At 38.0% G+C, this 20,448-nt stretch overlaps 1 protein-coding gene and 1 pseudogene across 1 annotated transcript; both read right to left on the bottom strand.

Moving 5' to 3' along the window:
* Positions 1 to 5,682: 5,682 nt before the first annotated feature.
* Positions 5,683 to 6,599, bottom strand: LOC124086170 (olfactory receptor-like protein OLF3; annotated as a pseudogene).
* Positions 6,600 to 15,769: 9,170 nt separating this feature from the next.
* Positions 15,770 to 16,726, bottom strand: LOC124086085 (olfactory receptor-like protein OLF3). The gene has a single exon (XM_046434089.1). The coding sequence runs from the start codon at positions 16,724 to 16,726 to the stop codon at positions 15,770 to 15,772; it is 957 nt and encodes a 318-aa protein (XP_046290045.1).
* Positions 16,727 to 20,448: the final 3,722 nt, after the last annotated feature.

The following is a 20,448-nucleotide window of genomic DNA, read 5'->3' as shown; positions in this document are numbered from 1 at the left end:
GGAAGCATATTAGACAAAGCATGTCTTCCAAACAGAAATTCTGCAAGACATAAAATAGTTGATCTCTGAGAGAGTTTTTTCTTCTACTGACTTCAGCAAAGCCAAGGCCTCGAGGCCATGCTGATAGGGACCAACGCTTCGAATCTGGAGTTGAGTCGTTAGAAGACTCAAGCCCATCACAGGGTGGAAACCCTTAAATTGCTTAGAGGGTTCTGGCTCCCTAATCAAAATATCTAGAACATAGTTTCTGTGGATGTATTTCCACTAGAGAACAATTACATTAAGCCATCAAACCCTGAGTCTTGAAGAATACAGGACAGTGATGGATTTCAGGAAACTAGTTTCATGACTCATGTTGTTGAAAAAGTGTCAAAGAGGCAAAAGTATTCTCAACTCACCTTTGGAGAGCGAAGGCCATCTGTGCCTTCTAAGGATGGCAAGGCTGGGGATGTTTGGAATTTGAAGATAGTGCAGTTGGAAGAGTAAGTTTCTCAAACTTTAGGAAGGGGGTCTCGAGGGGCCAATTATGCTGTTTACCAGATTCCTTTTCTTTCCCCTCCCCCTCTGTCTGGTCACTTCTGCTCCTAACGTTCTAACCTACATTTCAACTTTGAAAATAGAAGTCTGGCTTCCTTGTCCCTGGGGCACAGCAAGGAGCACGCCAAACTTTAATTTCTTCAGGGATTCCACTTTGCAAAGTGAACGATTTCTCCCGCTTGGTGAGCGCGCTACTTCTCCAATTCACAACACGTCCACATTCCTTCAGGCAGAGCTCCTGGTCCAGGCAATCCGAAGACCACTGGGATGCTCTGTGGGCATGATCTGATGTGAGCGTGGTCAGGGGATGTGCTCCATCCAGTTCCTAGCCAGGTGATACTTATCCCTGGCCTGCTCTCTATGTTTGCAATTCTACCACCACATCCTACAAACTTCGCAGGACTTTCACCTTTCCCTTTCTTTCAAGAAAGACACTTTGTCCTGGGTCAAATCTTAGAAATTTTAGTTCTCAGAATTTTTTATTAAAGTACAATCATCTCGTGTGAAAAAAACAAAAACAAAAACACTTAGTGAGGATGGTAAGGCTTGTGCAGGGAAGTCTGCAGAAATACAAGGCACCTCTCTCTCCCCTTCCCTGAGAAGGAGAGTGGAGATTTCCATGGGTGCTTTCTGCTTGGGTGACCCCAGAAGGCTGCTCTGCTCCTCTGCTGGGCTAGCTGGCAGTGCCCTGGGAAACCTGACTCCTCCTGCCTTCTCCCTGGCTTGGGCTGAACCCTATGGCAAGGGCATCCTCTCCCCACTGAGGGTCTAAAACCACTTTCTAAGAACAATTCCTCTGTGTGGAGAAGGGTCCCTGCATGAGCCCTGGGCCTGCAGAGAGAGGCAAAGGTGCCCCGTCAGTCCCGGACCTTAAAAAGAAAAGGAAAAAGAGGCAAGATGAATGGGGAGGGGAGGGGAAAAGAAGAAATTGTGCTCAAGCTTTCAAAATGTTGCTGAAATCTGGCATAACCACGTTTTTTTCTCCTCTTATTTGCTCTTCTCTTTACTGTGTGGATTTATTATCTTATTTTTATTCTTTTAACATTTTTTACATGGCTGTAGGAGGGAATGGATGAAAATGTCCTTGTAAAATGTACTTTCTCACCTTTAGGTCTTAGAAGTTAATTTTCCCTTATAGTATATAACAGAAAAAAGAGTGGATTTCATTTTCCTGTTAGTACAGTTGTCCCAAGCTCATTTATTCTATATTACACATTTTCCAAAATTTATTTAAAATTGGAAATTTTTGCCATACTAGATTCTCCTATATAGGACTTTTCACTTGTGGATTCATTTTGATTCATTGGTGTATTTTTCTTTGTCAATACCAATACCAGGGTTTTAATTGTCATTACTTTATAATATGCTCTGATATATTAGGACAGTTATCCTCTCATTTTGTTTTAATTTTTTCTTTAAAAAACTTTTTGATCATTCTTGTTTGATATTTGTTTCTTTCACGTGAAGTTTCAAATCAACCTAAGTATTATGTTCAAAATGTGTGATAGAAATGGAGCATTATTGCCTTGAATTCAACTATTCATTTGAGCAAATCTGATTTTTCAAATATTGATTATTCTTCATCCAGAAGCAGATATCATTATACTTATGTTAGGTCTTCTTTTATGTCTTTTCTCAACTACACTTTCTCATTAAAGTCTTTCATATCTATTAATGTATTTACTTCTATTTTTATACAGTTCATGCTGCTATTGCAAATGGAATTTTTTCTATTACTTTCTATAGTCTATATTCACTATAGTGTAGAAATACTACTGATTTAATTGCACCCGGTCACCTTGCTAATTTCTCATTATTACTAATAATTTGTTTATTGAATGTCTTAAGTATTTCCAAACATAAATTCACAGGAATTATTCTCTATGGCAGAGACTATTCACTGTCCAACAATATCCTACATGATATTTCACTGTCTCCTTTATAGCTCAAGTGAAAATATTGGTCTGGTCAGACAGCTGACATGCAGAAGATTCTTGAGAAGAAAAACATTTATTGTTGCAACTTCTGTGTTTTAGGGGTTAGTTTTACTCAGAACTATGCCTATACTACCTGACTTTTGGGCTAATCACAGTTTATGAACAGATATTCCAAAAAGCAATAAGAATGGGGATTACAAATTATACATAGTAAAGTTTCTATACATGGATTCTTTTTTTTGTTTTGTTTTGTTTTTTTTTTTTTTGTTTTGTTTTAATTTTTTTTTAATTGGTTGTTATACATGCATTCTTTAGGATCAGGAAAAAGAAAAGATACCCAGTCTCATAACTGCAGTTTGATAATAGCTGGCCTGTGCAATAAGAATATAATATGTACACAAAGATTATAATGAAAACTATCATTATTTATAGATGGAACAATTATTTATCTCAGAAAATTGTTCAACAATCTATTAGCCTTAATGAGAGAATTAGATATAAGACCAACAATAGCATTTCTGTACACCAGCAATAACCAACTTAAAAATGAAAATGAGTGACATTTATAACAGCAAATATTTATGAAGTATTTTGGAACTGCTTAACGGAAAATGTACATTACTTCTATGAAGCACCTTGACAAAACTTTCATTCCTCCCAATATTCTTTACCTTTTTCTATTTTATTTTCTTCATAGCAATCAACACATCCAAGTATACCTTAATTATTTCTTATATTTACTATATGCTTCCCTCAAGCAGCATGAAAGCTCTCCAAGGGAGCTTTTCAGAATTTTTACCTTTCACTATTATATCTCCAACACCTGGAAGAGTGCCTGACCTGTAATAAGCATTTCATAAATGCTTGTGAACAAATATGGAGAAAGTGTTAATTCTCTAAATAAAACATTAAAAACTTTTAATGACTCTAAAGACATTTTATACTTTAGATTTGATAATATAATATTATAAAGATGTTACTACAAAAGTAATATTCAAGTTCCATGCAAACCCAATCAAAACCTTAGATGGACTTTTTGGGGAACTAACAAAATTCACAAAAATGTATATGGGATAGATCACTCTGCTAATAGCTGAATTAACTTTGAAAATAAATTAATTCACCCATCTTATTTGATATACTGCATACTATGTGTGAAGACTTACCACAAAACCAAAATATTTTTGAAAATGAACAAAATATCACATTATGCAAGGGTAGACAAAATAACAAACTGAAGAGAATAAAGATCTCACAACAGATTGTTAAGTAGGTAAACCTAATGGTATATATTAAAAATACTACAAATGAATGAGTAAATAATTGACTAGTTAATAAAAGAATGACCTCATGGGAAAAAATATCACTGGATCTGTATTTAACAACATATGTATAGTGCATATCAGATATGCCAAAGAAATAACTATGAAAGATAAAGCTGAAAATTTAATTAAATAAAAAAATACAATATCTGTGGCCTAGCTGCAGAATGTGTTTTAGAAAAACAAAACTTCAAAGCACAAATCACAGGCAAAACCCAAAAAGTGATAAATTTGATTAAATGAAGATGAAATCTTTCTGTTCAACAAAAAATTCCATGGACTAATTTAATGGAGAGATGGCAGATTGGAGGTGTATATTTTCAATAGCTGTAACAGAAACAAACTAATATCTATTATATATATATATATATATATATATATATATATATATATACACACACACATATATATATAATATAAGTTGGATATATATATATATATATATCAACCAAAAAATGACATAAAAGTTAATGTAAAATTTGGCAAAGAAAAGGGACATGCTGTGTATAGCAATGTAAACCCAAATGGCTGATGATTTGATTCATTCAGTTAATATTTATTTGTGCCTACTATTGTAAAGGCACTAATTCATATGCTTGTAGTGAACAAAACAGAGTCCTGCCCTCTGTAGTAAAGGTGGGAGGTGGACATTTAAAAAATGAGTTAGCAGGAAAGATAAATAGCAGGGTGAGAGGGAATAGAAGTGGAGGCCAGAATATAAGCTTGCAGTAACAAATAGGACAGTCATGTCAGCCTCAGTAAAAGGTGTTAGATGGATGAAGAATTGATGGGCATTCATGGATGTCCTGTCCATGAATGGTGATTGGAAAAGCATGCACAGAACAGTCTGGGATGAGAGCAAGTGAGAATCAGGAGCTGAGCACATGAAAACACACTTGCACTGAGTACTTATTAGTGCAATGCAAAATAAAATAATTGTATATATTTTAAACTAAAAATTATTCAAAATATGCCAAATGTTGGTGTGATTGCCGATGTTTAAGAAACACTGTGTATTGAAGTAGGAGGGCAGATTTTAAAGCCAGTATGCAAAACATTATCTATGAGCTAGCAACTCAGTTCCTTTGTGTGTACTCAGGACCTCAAGTGAATAATCACAGGATACTGGGGAGTTGGGAGCCACTATCATGATTAATAGCTAGATCAGGGTGAACAGCAGAATAGCGAACTAACAATATGTATGGATTTTTAAAATATTATGTCTAGTGGGAAAAACTAATATGTAGCATAAGATAAAAAAGTAACACATTATATATGTAATTTATATAAATATTCATGTGTATGTGTGAGTGTGTACTCTCAAACATAATTATTTCATTAAACACATTAGAATACTTGTCCAAAAGGCAAGAAAGAAACAGAAAATGAGATAAAATAATTAATTTATTTTTAAAAAGTAATGAGGGCCTGTGTAAGTGATCATGTCCATGTTCCGGGAAGATTTTTTAAACTTATTCTGTTTATTCTCCTATTCTCTTATTCTTTGTAGATTTTATTAAAGACAACTAAAATAATAAAGGATGTGTCAATCAACCAGTTATCCAATCAGCAGGAATTTAACAGCATTGTCAAGGCACCAAGAAACAAATATGATAACATCCAGACCCTTGCTGTCTAGAAGCTGACGGCCTAGCTGGAGAACAGAAGCAGACTCCACTTGAACAACTGAAGAGCCTTTTTGTTTTGATACTTGCCACGTGTTTAACAGTGCAGGGATACATAGTTAAGACTGTAATGTGGAGAGCCAGGCTACCAAACTAACCCACATTTCTTACAGGAAAACACATAGTCATCATTTCCCCCATCTGCATTGTCTCTGGACAGTTGGAGGGAAGGAGGAAGCCTTGAATCTTTTCCTTTTTTCACTAGATTTTCCCACCCACTCTTCCTAAAGCACCAATCACTTCCTTGCTCCTTAAGCTGTAGATTAAGGGATTAAGCATCGGGGTCACTACAGCATAGAAGAGGGCAACCATCTTCTCCTGTTCTGCTGTGGAGCCACCCACAGGTCTCATGTACATGAAGATGGCCGTTCCAAAGCACATGGAATCCACAGTGAGGTGGGAGGCCCAAAGGCTTTGCGACGTCCCTGGGCAGAGCGGATGTGCAGAATGGCAGCCACTATGTGAGCGTAGGAGAACAGTACCAGAAAGCAGGGAAGCATGATCACCAGGAATCCCGAGATGGCCACCATGACCTTGTTGAAGGAGATGTCCACACAGGCCAGCCGAAGCACCGCCACAGTCTCATAGGCAAAGTGATTAATGACATTATGACACAGGGGTAACTGGAAGATGATGATCGCCTGCATCAGTGAATTTGAAAGACCAGCCACCAAGCAGCCTGCTGCCAGCCCCAGGCACAGCCCTCCATGCATGATGGCTGTGTAATGCAGGGGGTGGCACACGGCCACATAGCGGTCATAGGCCATGGCTCCCAGCAGGAAGAACTCTGTGCTGCCCATTGCTAGGGAGACATACTGCTGGAACACACAGCTATGAAATGGGATGGACTTCCGGGCAGACAGGAAGTGAACGAGCATCTGTGGGACAGTGATGTTGGTGTAACAGATGTCCACAAAAGACAGGACACTAAGGAAAAAGTACATAGGTGTATGCAGCCTGCTGTCCAGCCTGATAAGGAGGATGATGAGGAAGTTCCCAAGCACAGTCACCAGATACATGGCCAGGAACAGGACGAAGAGGGAGACCTGGGTCTCCCAGTCACTGGACAGTCCCAGCAGGATGAACTCACTCACCCATGTCTGGTTTTCTCTGCCCATGAGCTTCTGAGGACCAACCTCAAGTTACAAACCAAAAAAGACCAGATGTCTCATCCTTAAGTGGGGAAGATTTTATTCAAATGCTTGGACATTTGAATCTAAAAGATTAACTTGTGAAACTTGACATCTAATTCCTCTTCTTGACATCTGATTCCTAATCATGGGTTTGGTTCATGTCTTTGTTGGATACCTGCTTGTCACTACCGACTGCCTCAGAATCCACAGTGAAATAACCTTTTAACTTTTTTCAGAAATTTGAGAGTTCAACTTAGGAAATAACAAACCTAAATAGATTTTAAGAGGCAACCAGGTCTAAAATCACATTTTAGAATCAGTAAAAAAAAAAAAATGCTTAATCTTAAAAAATCTTCCCATAATTTTTCTCCATGTGAGTAAGAGTATAAGAGGAAATAATCCCAGATGGTATGTCTTTCTTTTTTAGAAGAATGTCATGAAATTGGTTAGCACCTGCAAAGAAAAAGAACCAAGTCAACAATGGATTTCTTTTAGATGACATAAAATTAAATACTTGGCACAAATCTTAGCCTATTGACTAAGAGGTAGTGGGCATCGGTCTACACAACCTCACTGATTTTATTGGTATACATCCTGAATAGTAACAGTTCGGTTCTGGAGACGAGGATGTGATGGAAAGTAAGTTAATTAAAAGAATTAACTCATGGGAATGAACATTCTTCCCCTTTACTCTATTCTCATCTCAAAAATGGACTGTTTCACTGGCTGGAAATGGTCTTCTTTCATCTTTGTGCTGTTTTCCTAGCTTATGGAACTGGAGAATAATACTTCTGCCTCCTGGATATTGTGCCCAGACTTTGCAACGCTGATGGTGTAATAGAACTTCAGAAAGTTCAAGGGCTCTGTGTTCAGAAACACCCTAGGAGTTCTTAGTAACCTTGTATTCATACTGTACTTCAATCCTAAGTGATTTCCACAAATCTCATGGATGAGACAAAGTCCACTCTCAATTGGTCACATACTCTGTCCCTCTAATTGCTCTACCTTTTAGGAGGAAAACATGAAACTCATCCACAGCTATCCCAACTGGACAGATTCTGCTTGTCGTCCATGATCAGGTGGGACCACTGAACACACGATGAGAATCACACTTTGCATTGAACATGTGTGTGACAGTAAGAGCAGCTAGCATCAGATCAAGAGGGCGCTGGGACATTTGGACTAACCAACAGGTAAAAGTCCTTCCTTTATCTGCAAATGAATTAAGCTTGATCAATCATTCCTGTCTGTTAATTATGTAAGAGATACCAGCAGGAGGCTATAGAGTTGTGCTAAATGTTCTTTAATTATTTGTTATTTACCCTAGAATTCAAAAGATTAGAAAGTCACATGGGAATATTTCTATCATGAAGAGGAAACTTCCCTTTTTATTCCTAAAGAAAAAGGAAAAGTTGAAATATGAAAGAATCACCAGCATCCACAATAGATACAAAACAGAATTAATTAGTGGTCTCACAGGGAAAATTCAGTGCCCAGGACTCTCAGTGGAGCTTGACCACAAACAGACACTATTCAGAAACCAGCTCTGAGAAATGATGGAGTAGTCCCTAGTTCTGCCATTACATGGAAACAATTCATGTAAAGAGATTCTGCTAGCAGAGGACTAAAAATAATAGTGCGGTGATAGTTAAATATGACAGTTACTGAGTGTGTGTCAGGTGCAAAAAGGAGACTTCGTTGAAAAGTGTGGCTAATAGCAATCTCTTGGAGTTTTAAGACTTACACTTCTTCCAAAATAATAATAAATCTCCCCGGGCCTCGTGGTGCACACCTATATAATCCCAGCAGCTTGGAAAGCTGAGGCAGGAGGATCACAAATTCAAAGCCAACCTCAGCAAAAAGTGAGGCACTAAGCAACTCAGTGAGACTCTATCTCTAAATAAAATACAAAACAGGGCTGGGGTTGTTGCTCAGTGGTTAAGTGCCCCTGAGTTCAATTCCTGGTACCAATGATAATAATAATTCTCCTCTAATGACTTGACAAAGAAAAGCTTGTTATGATCTTTAGCCCATAACTTCCCTTGAAGGCACAGAATGTTACTGATTAGAGAGAGAATAAAAAATCCTGTGGTTAGCTGGTCATATCCTTGTATCAGCTTCATGCCTTTCTAAGTGCCTCTCCCTGGGAATCAATGAACTGCTTTGCTGATCAACTTGCATTTCCTGGTTCACATTCATTACTTAGTTTCTTGATCTGTGTGAAGGGAATAGACATTCAAGTCTGTCCTAATCCATTGGAGAAGGGAATTAGGCAGGATAATGGCACAATTCATTGACATTGATTAGTAGGAAAACTGATTTTTTAAGGTAAAAAAGGATAAAAAGTGAAATAACACAAAAAACATTTGTTATGTAAATAAAACTCAAAAACAAATATTCAAAGGCAAGATGGCAATACCTTAACTGAAAACACTAATAAGCTTGATGAACATTCCTGAACTGCCTTTTCTTCCTGGAGCTGAGACTCAGGCTTCCTAAAGTCATGCATCACAAGTGTCCTCCTCAACTAACAAGGCCACGTAAAAGCTTTGAGTGACCTGAAGCTGGCCATTACCCTCTCCACCCATCCCTACCTCCTTGTGCATACTCACCCCTGTAGATAGTCTCTGCTATGGCATCAGAGCATTCAGAGCCCAGCATTCCGATGAAGTTGCATTCTGGCCAGTATCATTTGGGAACAGCTAGGCAGCCCCAACCTGTCTGTGGTCCATATTGCCAGGAGTTGACAGGTGCCATCATATCCTTGGTCCCTTTTTGATACTTCCTTCTTCCGTTCTTTGGTTAAGGACTTGACAGAAAAAAATGTAATCTCTTCTTCCTTCCCCAATGTCATCAGCCCTTCTTCTTATCTTCCAATGACGCAGGACAGACCAGAATTTATGTTCCCTTTAGTCAGATCCAGAAACATACCCTATGGTAGCTAAGCTTGGTGATTTCCACTGAAGCAGTCAAAGCTTCAGGCTGGTGCTTTTCATCTTAGAGTTATCAGAAAGACCTTTCTCCTCAGTGCAGCTACTTTCTTAGAATGGAATACCAAAATGGGACCTCTAGCTCTTCAGTAACCAAATTCGGTTCAAATGTACACAAGACCAAAGGGTCTAGGAGGAGGCTATGTGTCAGGACACCAGTCTCGTGTCCTGTCCTGTAAGCATTGGAGAGCCTCTAAGTGCCTGAGCCCTCCCCTGGACAGGAGGCCCTCATTGCCCCAGGAAGAGATGGGGATATGGAAGAAGTAACTTACTTTTCCCTCAGAGGTTAAATCTCTACAGGCCAATTATGGGGTGCTTGTTAGGAAGTTTTGGTTACTTTTATTTATTTATTTATTTATTTATTTATTTATTTATTGCTTCATTTGGAAACTTTATATGGTCATTCCCTCTCTTTAAACACTCACCTACATTTAAGAGACTTTACAAATGAGAATTCAGTCTTTATTAATGCAGACACATGAGAAGAGAATCCAAAGTACGGGTTCCCCAAAAGCCTCCTAAGTCTTTGTTGAATTTTTATTTTGAACTTGTGTATGACTTTTTTGTCCAGGTGGCCATGAATTAAATGATTTGACTCAGGGTGTCCAACTGTTCTCGAACCATCTACGAGACCTTGGAGCAATAGCTCCTATAGTTATTATACCACATGCAAGTATTTTGTGGGATTTCCCCCCATTTTGAATCACCACTGAAGTCTCCTTAACTAGTCACTGTTTAATTATTTAACTACTTTTGTATTTATATGTCTGAAAATACTACAGAAATTTGCTGCTCCCTTTAATCATCTCAAATTACACATCCATTCGATTGATTTACATTTGGGGTTTTTTCTAGTGTGTGGCTGTTAAAAACAATACTGCTTCTAATAACAGAATAGCCACAAATTGGAAACAACCCAAATGTAAAGCAATCAAATGGATGTATAATTTGAGATGATTAAAGGGAGTAGTAAATTTCTGTGGTATTTGCAGAATAGGTAAAGTGGGGGACCAAGCGTGAGGGAAGAGGGGAGGAGAAGGGGAACAACTAGGGAATGAAGTTGATAAAATTATGCCAAGTGCATGTCTGAATATACCCCAATGCATTCCAGTGTTATGCATACTATAATGTACCAATTAAAAGTAAATGAATAAGTAGAAAGAATACCTACAGAGTACAGGAAGGGGATGCATACATATATACAAAACCAAATATAACTGGTTTTGGATATTGCATATGCACACACAAAAAATGTCTTTGTGGATGCCTAAATTCATTTCTCATATATTTGGTAGAATTCATTGGTGAATATACCAGGTCTAAAATATTCTTCCATGGAAAACTCTTATGCATGGATTCAAATTTCCCAATATGTAAGATTCAACTCTTTCTTCCTGTCTGTTTCAGTAAGTTCATTCCTCCCCCTCTCCCCCAGAATTGTCCTACCTCATTTAGCTTTCAAATTTAGAGGTCTAAATTCATTTGTATCTTTCAATGCTGATGAAATTTTTTGATACTCTTTCCCTTTCATTTATTTCTTCTATTCTCCCTTTTATTGATGGGTCTTGGAAATAGATTTTAAGTTATGCTTGAAAATGTTTTGATATCATTGATACAGGAGAATACCAAAGAGGATACAAAACCAAATTACAATTACAGGCAGCTAAAGTGAAAATAAATAGTGTGACCACACCAAATTAAAATGTTTCTATACAGCAAAGGAAACAATCAACACAATGAAAAAGCATCCTATGGCAAGGGAGAAAATGGGGCTGGAAGCAATGAAAATGTGCAGACATGGCTCAGCAGATGCAAACTTTCAGCTGCAAGACACATGAGTTCTGTGTATCCTATGTGCAGCGGGGGGGGGGGGGAGGCGATGTTGATTTGATTGTGCTGATCATTGCACCACAAATGCAAATATCAAATCATCAGTATCGCCTTCCATATATGCAATCTTTATTCATCAGTTAAATACGTAAAAAAAGGAAGACAAAGGAGGCAGAAACCCCATCTTTGAAAAAATACCATTTAATGCAATAAGAGAGAGAAGACAATTATTTCTTGAAAAAGAGAATTTGAAATATTACCAAATGAATAAAACAACATTTTAAATTATCCCCAAAGATATGTTGAGAGAAGAAGAGAACAGCAGCTCCTCTTGTTTAGTGTAGAGGTCTGTCAAATAGTAAAAGAACAAACACTTTCAAAATTGCCCAAGGCTCTCTAGAGAACAGAAATGAAGGACGTCTTAACTCATTGCATAAGGTCAGCATTGCCATCATACCCAGACACTCCATGGGGAAAGTGAAACAAAGGAAAATTATCCTTTGATCTGACTCGAAGGAAAACAGATGGAAATCTCCAAAACCAATAAACATCAACAAGAAAATCACAAACATCCATGTCTAAAAATATTTAATGCACCACTACAAACTTGGTTTGCTTCAAGACTGAAATGTTAGTTTAATATTAGAAAATAATTAAAAAGTCAGATTTTATTAATAGATACCAAAAATTATTTTAAATTTAAGATAAATTCATATTTTAAAAAGACCTGATGATATGATAAGATGAATATAGAGCAAACATCATATGTTACTTAAATTATTTCAAATATACTTATTTTAATATTCTTAAGTTATTTCAAAAGTCATCCCTGTAAGCTAGGAAACTAAATAATAATTTTTGTTGTAGTTCTTTCTCTTCAACATTCTAATAGATAGCCAGAACCAAGAAGACAGGGGAAAACAATAAAATGAGGGTTAGAAAGAAAAGTCAATACTGTTATTTTACTTTAAATTATATAATTTAAAATATATAATTTTCTCCACACATAATCTAAAATAATTTATATGTAAATTATAATTCATGCCAAAATTAATCATAGTTGTTGGATTAAATAAATCAATACCAGAAGTCAATTGTGAATTCAGCTTCTGGCCATGATGGAATAGCTGGGATGGTATTTATTCTGCTTTCCTTCAACAGCTAGAAAACTGTCAAAACATGTTCATCAATAGTTCTCAGAAGTGGGAATACAGTGCAGGAAGTAACCCCTGAGAGAAGGAAGCACACAAGGGGATCTGCAAGCACCCCTGCATGCTACCTGGAGAAAGTTTCCAAGACATGGCACAGAAGGGGGAATCCAAAGGATCCTGACATCATCCTGATTGAGCGGACCAAGTTCACAGCTAGGGAAGGGTACCAAAGCACGGAGAGCTGCAAAGGGAGATGGTTCAGTGTTGAAAGACGAATGTGACTATTGACATGTGCGTCAATGTGAGCAGCCTACCAAGGCCCAGGAAAGGATCACCAGAAATAACCATCCGGCCGAGTAACCTGGGAAGCTAACACAGGGCCCACAGTGGCTCACATTCTCATCAGCTCGCAGGAGAAGATAGCCACACAACACATTGAGTGGAGTCCTCAGAAAGGTCAAGCCTTAGTCTTGGTGCCAGCTGTCATTTCTGCCTGCTGTGGATACAGCCAAACAGCCCTTAAAATGGAGCCCTGGAATACAAAATACAGAATTTGGAATTTCCAGGAATGCAAAGAAGCAGGACTGTTCTCGAGCCATAGCAAAGAGAGCCATAATAAAAGCCAATTAATGAGCTTCACATCCTCGAGGTGGTAGAGGAAAAGGAAAATATTTTGAAAGAAATATATCACCAAAGCTCACTCAAAAATGAGCAGATAACCAGAATAGCCTGATACCTACAGAAGAAATTGGATTTGTCACTTAAAATCTTCCTCCATCAGAAATAAATTATAAATTAAATAACAGATCAGACAGATTCACTGGTTAGTTTTATTGACATAAGAAAGAGGTATCGCAAATTTTCCCAAACTTTGAATCAGAATTAACAATCCCTCTTCATATAAGCATTATCCTAATATCAAATCCAGATAAAAGGGTTACAAAAAGAAAACTACAGATAAAAATCACTCATAAACATAGATGCAAAAAATAGTTATGTCGGTAAATTCAGTTAGATAAAAAAATATACTACATCCAAGTTGATTTATCCCAGAAATGCAAAGTTAGTACCGCATTCAACTGATATATACTCTTCAAAAGTATAGACAAGGAAAAACTGGAACAGTTACAAAGAAAAATAACACACAAATACAACATGGACTCCTGGGTAATATATAAAACTACAGAAAAAAAAGAAACAAATGTGTGGAAACAGATAAAATTAGATTAAGCATTAAAATTTAGCTAACAAGGGAGTATCATCAGTTGCACCAATGTTAATTACCTATTTTGGTATTTGCCCTATGGCTATGTAAGGTGTTAATACGAGGGGAAACTTTTTGTGTTATATCATAAATTTTCTGTAATCTAAAATTACCTTCCTAGATGGCTGTCTGACATGACTCTGGCTTGTCACCTGTAGTGTCTCATCAACCATGCATTGTCACTAACATGTACAAACATCCCACCAATATTTAGACAATTAAGGCCAACACAACCAAGTCCAATATCATTGACACTTTTGGGGACATCTGTCTATGTCACAAAATTTAGAATTAGAACAATTTTAATATAAAAAGTCAAGGCTGTAGAATATGAGTCTTTTGTTCTCAAATAGAGGCACTGCAGATCAACTGAGCTAAGGAAAACACAGGGACAGGAAAGGAAGGGTTCCCTTAGGGACTGATTGAAGGGGTAAGAAGACCTGCTGCTGTGTTATTTCTCTTCCAACCCCTAAACTGTCCGTTCAGTCATTCCCTCTTTTTTATCACACATATCACTAAAGGCAGGTGTGCTCTCAGCAGATCTTGACTCATTAGAATTACAAAGGTTGGGCAGAGCCTCCCTGCTCAAGGAAGAGAGGTGGGGAAGGACAGGGCTCTTGACATGGACTTGAGGGTAACTTCTGCAGAGTGGGCTGACCTGTCTTGTTTTCTTAAGATCCACATTGAAGCTATACTATCTTTCATTTCCTTGTCCAAGGAATCTGTTTTTCTGAGGTTAACCATATCTTTCATATTTTATATATTTATCTCATTGATTCTCATTTTCTTACCAAGATTTCAGAGTGTCCATAGTTTCAGAAATTAGACTGTTCCAGCCTTTTAGACTATGAGACTGTTGTGCACGCACAATAATTTTCTTGTCAAATTGTTCTTTTGCTATTTAAAAATAACAGAATCTCAGCTTTTCCTTAGCTAATAACACTATTGTGTACAAAAAAAAAGCCATGGTTAGATCAGAGTAAAGTGATAAGTTTAGGTGATGTTACTCACTCAAATCCAACACTCAGAAACTATCACAGTAGATCCAACACAAAATAATACATAAACATTTGTGTAAAAACCTTCTCCTCATATTATTTTACATTAATGTACTACAAAAATGCTAGGTGTGGCTAAGTATAGCATGCATTACTGTGAACAAATCATCAAATGTAAAAATAGTCTTTGTTCCAAATGGAACACCAACCATAACCTTTTCCTAAAATAGAAATAAATATAAACCAGTTGCTTAATGCAAAATCCATCAATAAATCCATGAACATAAAGAATGCACTAAATCCAAAACCAGTAAAATAACCATTACAGGCACCTCTCAATTCACTATAAGATTACATCCAAGTACATCCATCCTAAGTTGGAAATATCATAAGTCAAAAATGCATTTAATACATATGACCAACTGGATGTCACAGACTCACAATACTGTTTACTGTAGAGCGTTGGCTTTTTATGCTTGAGATCAAATGACTGCCTGGGAGCTGAAGCTTCCTAACACAGCTCAGAGCATCCTCAGGGAACATCACACTATGTATCTCTAGTTTGGAAGATATCAACATTCAAAACCGGAAGTAAATTCTACATAATGTGTGTTATATTGTTTTTGAAACTTGATGACATTGAAAAATTGTAGGTTGAATCATCACAGATCAGGAACCATCTGTACTTTAAAGCCAGAGTAATGAAGATTGAGTAAGGAAGGTTAGCCACCGAACACGAGCTGTGCCATAAAATCCTCCCACATCCCACACCCAACTCACGGCTCAGCCTCCTACACAACACACCAGCACACGTTGCGTCATCTGCTTCCTGGTTACCAGGGCAATGCAGCTGACGCCTGTTACACTGAGTTGGGTGGGGAGCGCTGAGGCAAAGCTTTTTTCCTCCAGTGATGTTTTTGAATCACCTAGGTGCTAGTTTTGATATTAAGCCAGAGAAATGTCCTAATAATTTCCTCCAAGCCCCTTTCACCTCCTTATTCCGTAAACTATAAATCATGGGGTTCAGCATCGGAGTCAAAACGGCATAGAAGAGAGAGATCAGCTTCTCCTGAAGGACAGAGGGGCTGGAGTGGGGCTGGATGTAGGTGAAAATGGCCATGCCATAGCAGAGGGCGACCGCAGTGAGGTGAGAGGCACAGGTGTGGAAGGCTTTCCTCCTTCCCTCTGTGGACTGGATCTTCAGGATGGTGGAGATGATGTGGACGTAGGACAGGAGCACCAGGAGGAAGGGCGTCATCAGAAGGATGATGCTAGAAACCATGATGGCTACTTCATTGGAGGAGGTGTCCACACAGGCCAGCCTGACCACAGCCAGAATTTCACAGGATATGTGATCAATGTACCTGTTTGTGCACATGGGCAGCTGGAAAGTGATAGCCGTGTGCAGGAGCGAGTTGATGGAGCCACTGAGCCAGGATGTGATGGCCAGCCAAGTGCACAGGCCTCCATGCATGATGACTGAGTAGCGCAGGGGGTCACACACTGCCACATAGCGGTCATAGGCCATCACTGCCAGGAGAACAAACTCTATCCCACCCAAGCCCAGGGAGAAAAACAACTGTGCAGCACAGCTCAGGAATGGGATCCCTTTGTGTTCTGCCAGGAAATGCACCAGCAGCTGAGGGACGATGCTGGTGGCATAAGACACGTCCACGAGGGAGAGGTTGGTGAGAAAGAAATACATGGGTGTGTGCAGCTGGCTGTCCAGTCTGATCAGAAGAACAATGAGGGAGTTCCCCAGCACTGTCACCAGGTACATGGCCAAGAAGATGACAAAGAGGGAGACTTGAGTGTCCCAGTCACTGGTCAGTCCAAGGAGAATAAATTCACTCCCCCATGTCTGGTTATCTCGTTCCATTATGATTCTGCAGAGAGGGCAGAAAAAAACAGAAGCAACTGAATAACAATAGACTAACTTCTTAAAATGCATCCTGTGTATGAGCTGCCAGTGCTGTGTCAGTCTGTAGGTCATTCATTATGCCCAGATAAAAGGTTTGATCCCAGTATGCTTGATATCTACTCTGTTTCAGAGAGATGGACCAGTGCCCTTAAGAAGAACACGTCTCTTTTCAGGCATCAGTTAAAGCCTCGAGGTAATGTGGTGCAATTTTAGCAGTTTTGCATCCTTTCCACTTGTATTCATTCTTCTACAACAAAGACACAATAGTTGTCAATGGTAGGTAAAGTGATTAAATGGTGAAGACGGAGTTGGAATGTTTGAAAACTACCTCAAATATGTCACCCTCACCCATCTTGATGAAATGCATGAATCAATTTCATGAAGAATCATTATGAAGTGTTAGGTGTTTATGGAAAGGTTTAGAATCAGATAAACTAGATTTTAAACCTGATTTTGTTTAGCAAGTATGTGATTTCTGGTGAATGATAAGCTTTCCTCTATAAAATAGATGCATATTTAATAACTCATGTCTACTTAAATTCAAATGCAGATAACTTTTGGGAAGGTACTTGTATATTTTTTTGTGGAAGTAGTACTGTGTACTGTGGGTGTTTGTAATAACCACTTGTGCCTCAGCTGCATTAAAAAAAAAATGTGATTTGCTTCTCCTCCACAAAAGTAGACATGAAAAAGTAGGCAACCTCTGAAGGAACCCACGGGCCTTTTGATAGGCTTCAGTTCTTTCTGTCTTTAGCTGGATGGAGAGGACATCATAATGGATCCTTTTTTAGGTACTTAGTTCTTTTCAACCTGCTGCTGTTCAGAATCTATTCTTTGGATTTGAGTTCAAATGAAAGCAAATAGGAATCTTGATGTTAAACATCCCAGGGAAAGGTGATAAAGGGAAGCAGACATTTAAAGACCCACTTTCATCAACCAACACAGAGAACAGGCATGAATCCTTGTTATGACACCAATTACAGCCATCAAACAGAAGCAGGTTAATTAAAAAAAAAATAAGACTCATCATTATTCCATGTCTGCCTATTTATTTACATTCCTTTTATTGAACATTATTTACCAAATACAGGAGAAGAGCAGAGAACTGAGGCAGGAGGGAAAGAGGGCAGAGACAGAGGGTGGAGGCCAGACTAGAGACTCTGAGCTGAAGGAGAAACTCTCAACAATGCCACTCTCCTGCCTGATGAAGAGCAAACCAAAGCAGTATTCCCAGAAGCACCTCATTTATGGTTCACAGAGCTGTGTACCATCTTTAGAAATGCCTCTCAGGTCTCCCTCAAACCCAATGCCTTGGAAAATACAATTTTACTTACATCATTTTCATGAACAAACAAAATCTATGTCTAAGAGTTTACAAAGTTAAATATATTGTGGAAAGAAGAGTTTCCATATGATCCACAATCTAGTTATATTCTATTAATAAATTTAATTTTACTAACTGTAGCAATTATCATGCTGTGTTTTTCAGTAAAGTATATTGTAAAAATATCCTTTAGTATGTTTTACTGATATATTAGCTGATTACTTTTAACCCACTGAGCTTGCAATTTATTTAAGAGGCTTTGTTTTCAAAAAATTAACATTTATATAAGCATTTTCCTCACACATAGGAGTTCCTTCAAGGACTCAGGATAATAAGTAAAATAGAAATGTCATGTACATTTGAAAGCCAAATGAAGGAAAAATGTAGGCTGTCGGTATCATTTTGACACACCTTCAATAAATGCCATCTCCATATGGCACTGGGCTCACCATCCAGCTAAATGCATCGAGGGTCTCTTCTTATCGCTGATGAATGGACTAGGGGCCCAGTGGTGTGCTTCCTGTCTAATCCCTCCTATCAGGAAGCCAGAGCTTATCCTTTTCAGATAATTAACTTGTAGGTCCATAGCTCTTCCTAAGCCTCTGTTTTTCACTGAAGTCAAATAACTAAGGGAATTGTGAAACGTTTTGATTTTGAAAAAAATGTATGAAGTATGTGCAGTATAAAAAGATTTCTCAGTGTCTCATCCTCCAGAAATGCTTCAGAAAAAATCACTCTTTCCACTCTCCATGTCAGTTCAAACAGTACATGGTTAGACACCATGGATCAGGCTCAAAATCCAAACTCAAACATGGTAAGGCTTAACGGTGATCATATTACCTATATTATAGAGATGATTTAATACATCATTATGTAGATGATGCCTTTAAATAATAAGGAAGGAAGCTCTAGAGGGGATTTGCTTGTGCACCAATTTCTGCAACACTCCATTGAGTCTTCATCATATTCAATCTCCGTATGGGTGACCTCCACAGTCTTAGCAGGAATAAAAGAGTCCTAAATACAGAAGCACAACACATGAAGCTATGACACGCCACCTATGCTCAGTTTTCTTTGATGTTGGTCAGAATAAACAGAACCTTACCTTCACACAGCAGAGATATCAGTGGAAATGGCACTTCCATTTAGGGGAAGATTCCTGGGCCCTGTGCTGAACCTCTGGTTGTTAAACAGACTGCATCCATGGCAGGCAGGAGAGTCTCCATCATCCCAATATGTGGACGCCGAGGACCCCAGAGCCACATAGGAAGGAGAGATATAAACATGACTCTATAATATCAGACAACTATACTTGTTCTTCTTTAAGTCTCATTGTCTTCTTTCTCTCTGGATGAGGTTGCCTGACTTTTCACATAATTCAAGTCCCATTTCTGAGAACCAAATTCTCAAACAGGAACAATATCAAATTCACAATTGTGGTCCATCTTATCATGATTTTATTTTACAAATTCTCATATTCTTTACATCTCTTGTTCCCTGTATTTAAGGTAATTTTTTTTCAGTGCAATTCTCTTGCTCTACCCAGATTATACACTGTATTACCACAACTCATTCAAAAGGAACTAACCCTGACAGGAGAATCAAGAGAATTCAATTCTAGTTTCAGTTCATATTTATAATGCTGTACGACTTTGATAGTCCATTTAGTCATTTTTCCTTTTAATTAATTCTCTTGGTATAAAAATAAAAATAGGCTATAACATTCTCAGAGAAATAATTGATAAGAAACTTTAAAGCAATTGACAATTTATTTTTACTGGGAATGTAGTATATTCCTACTACATGTTCATAAATAACAATCTCTCGCTAAATGATTTATTAGCCTAGGATTCTCTCTCTAAAAGTGATGCAGAATTCATCTATCGTATCTTTAATTTTTAATTAATGATTATTCTCTTTCCGAAACCTCGGATCCAGTCTTTCTCTTACTCACTGCCAGTATTGCAATTTGGAAACTCAAGTAGTGGAAATGTACCCAAGCCTCCATACTTTGGAAAGCAGAATATTCTCACTGCATTTGCTGCAAGATAATTGCCCTATATTGTAATAAGATTCCAGCATTTGTAATTCATACCTCTAATTCAGAATGCCTAACTAATCAAATGGGTACAAATTTTGCCCCTGTAAAAAATTGCTGTATACACCACCTTTTTTTGATACCCTTGCTGGAATTTTCAAATGTTAATCAGTGCCTGGCAATATGAATGTGTCTCCTTCAGTCTAGGATTGTTTTCTATGAAGTGCCCCCCTCTAAAGAAGTGGTGGACCATTGAGATTAAGCATCCTCATCCTCCTGGGTTCCATGGCTCAAAAGTTACCTAAGACTAATTTATCA

Source organism: Marmota monax, unplaced genomic scaffold (genome assembly GCF_021218885.2).
Source record: "Marmota monax isolate L192 unplaced genomic scaffold, Marmota_monax_Labrador192_F-V1.1 WCK01_AAM20220418_F8-fsc00122, whole genome shotgun sequence".
NCBI classification, from domain to species: Eukaryota; Metazoa; Chordata; class Mammalia; order Rodentia; family Sciuridae; genus Marmota; species Marmota monax.
Note: the sequence above shows the minus strand (reverse complement) of the source record. Positions and strands in the feature narration are given on the sequence as shown.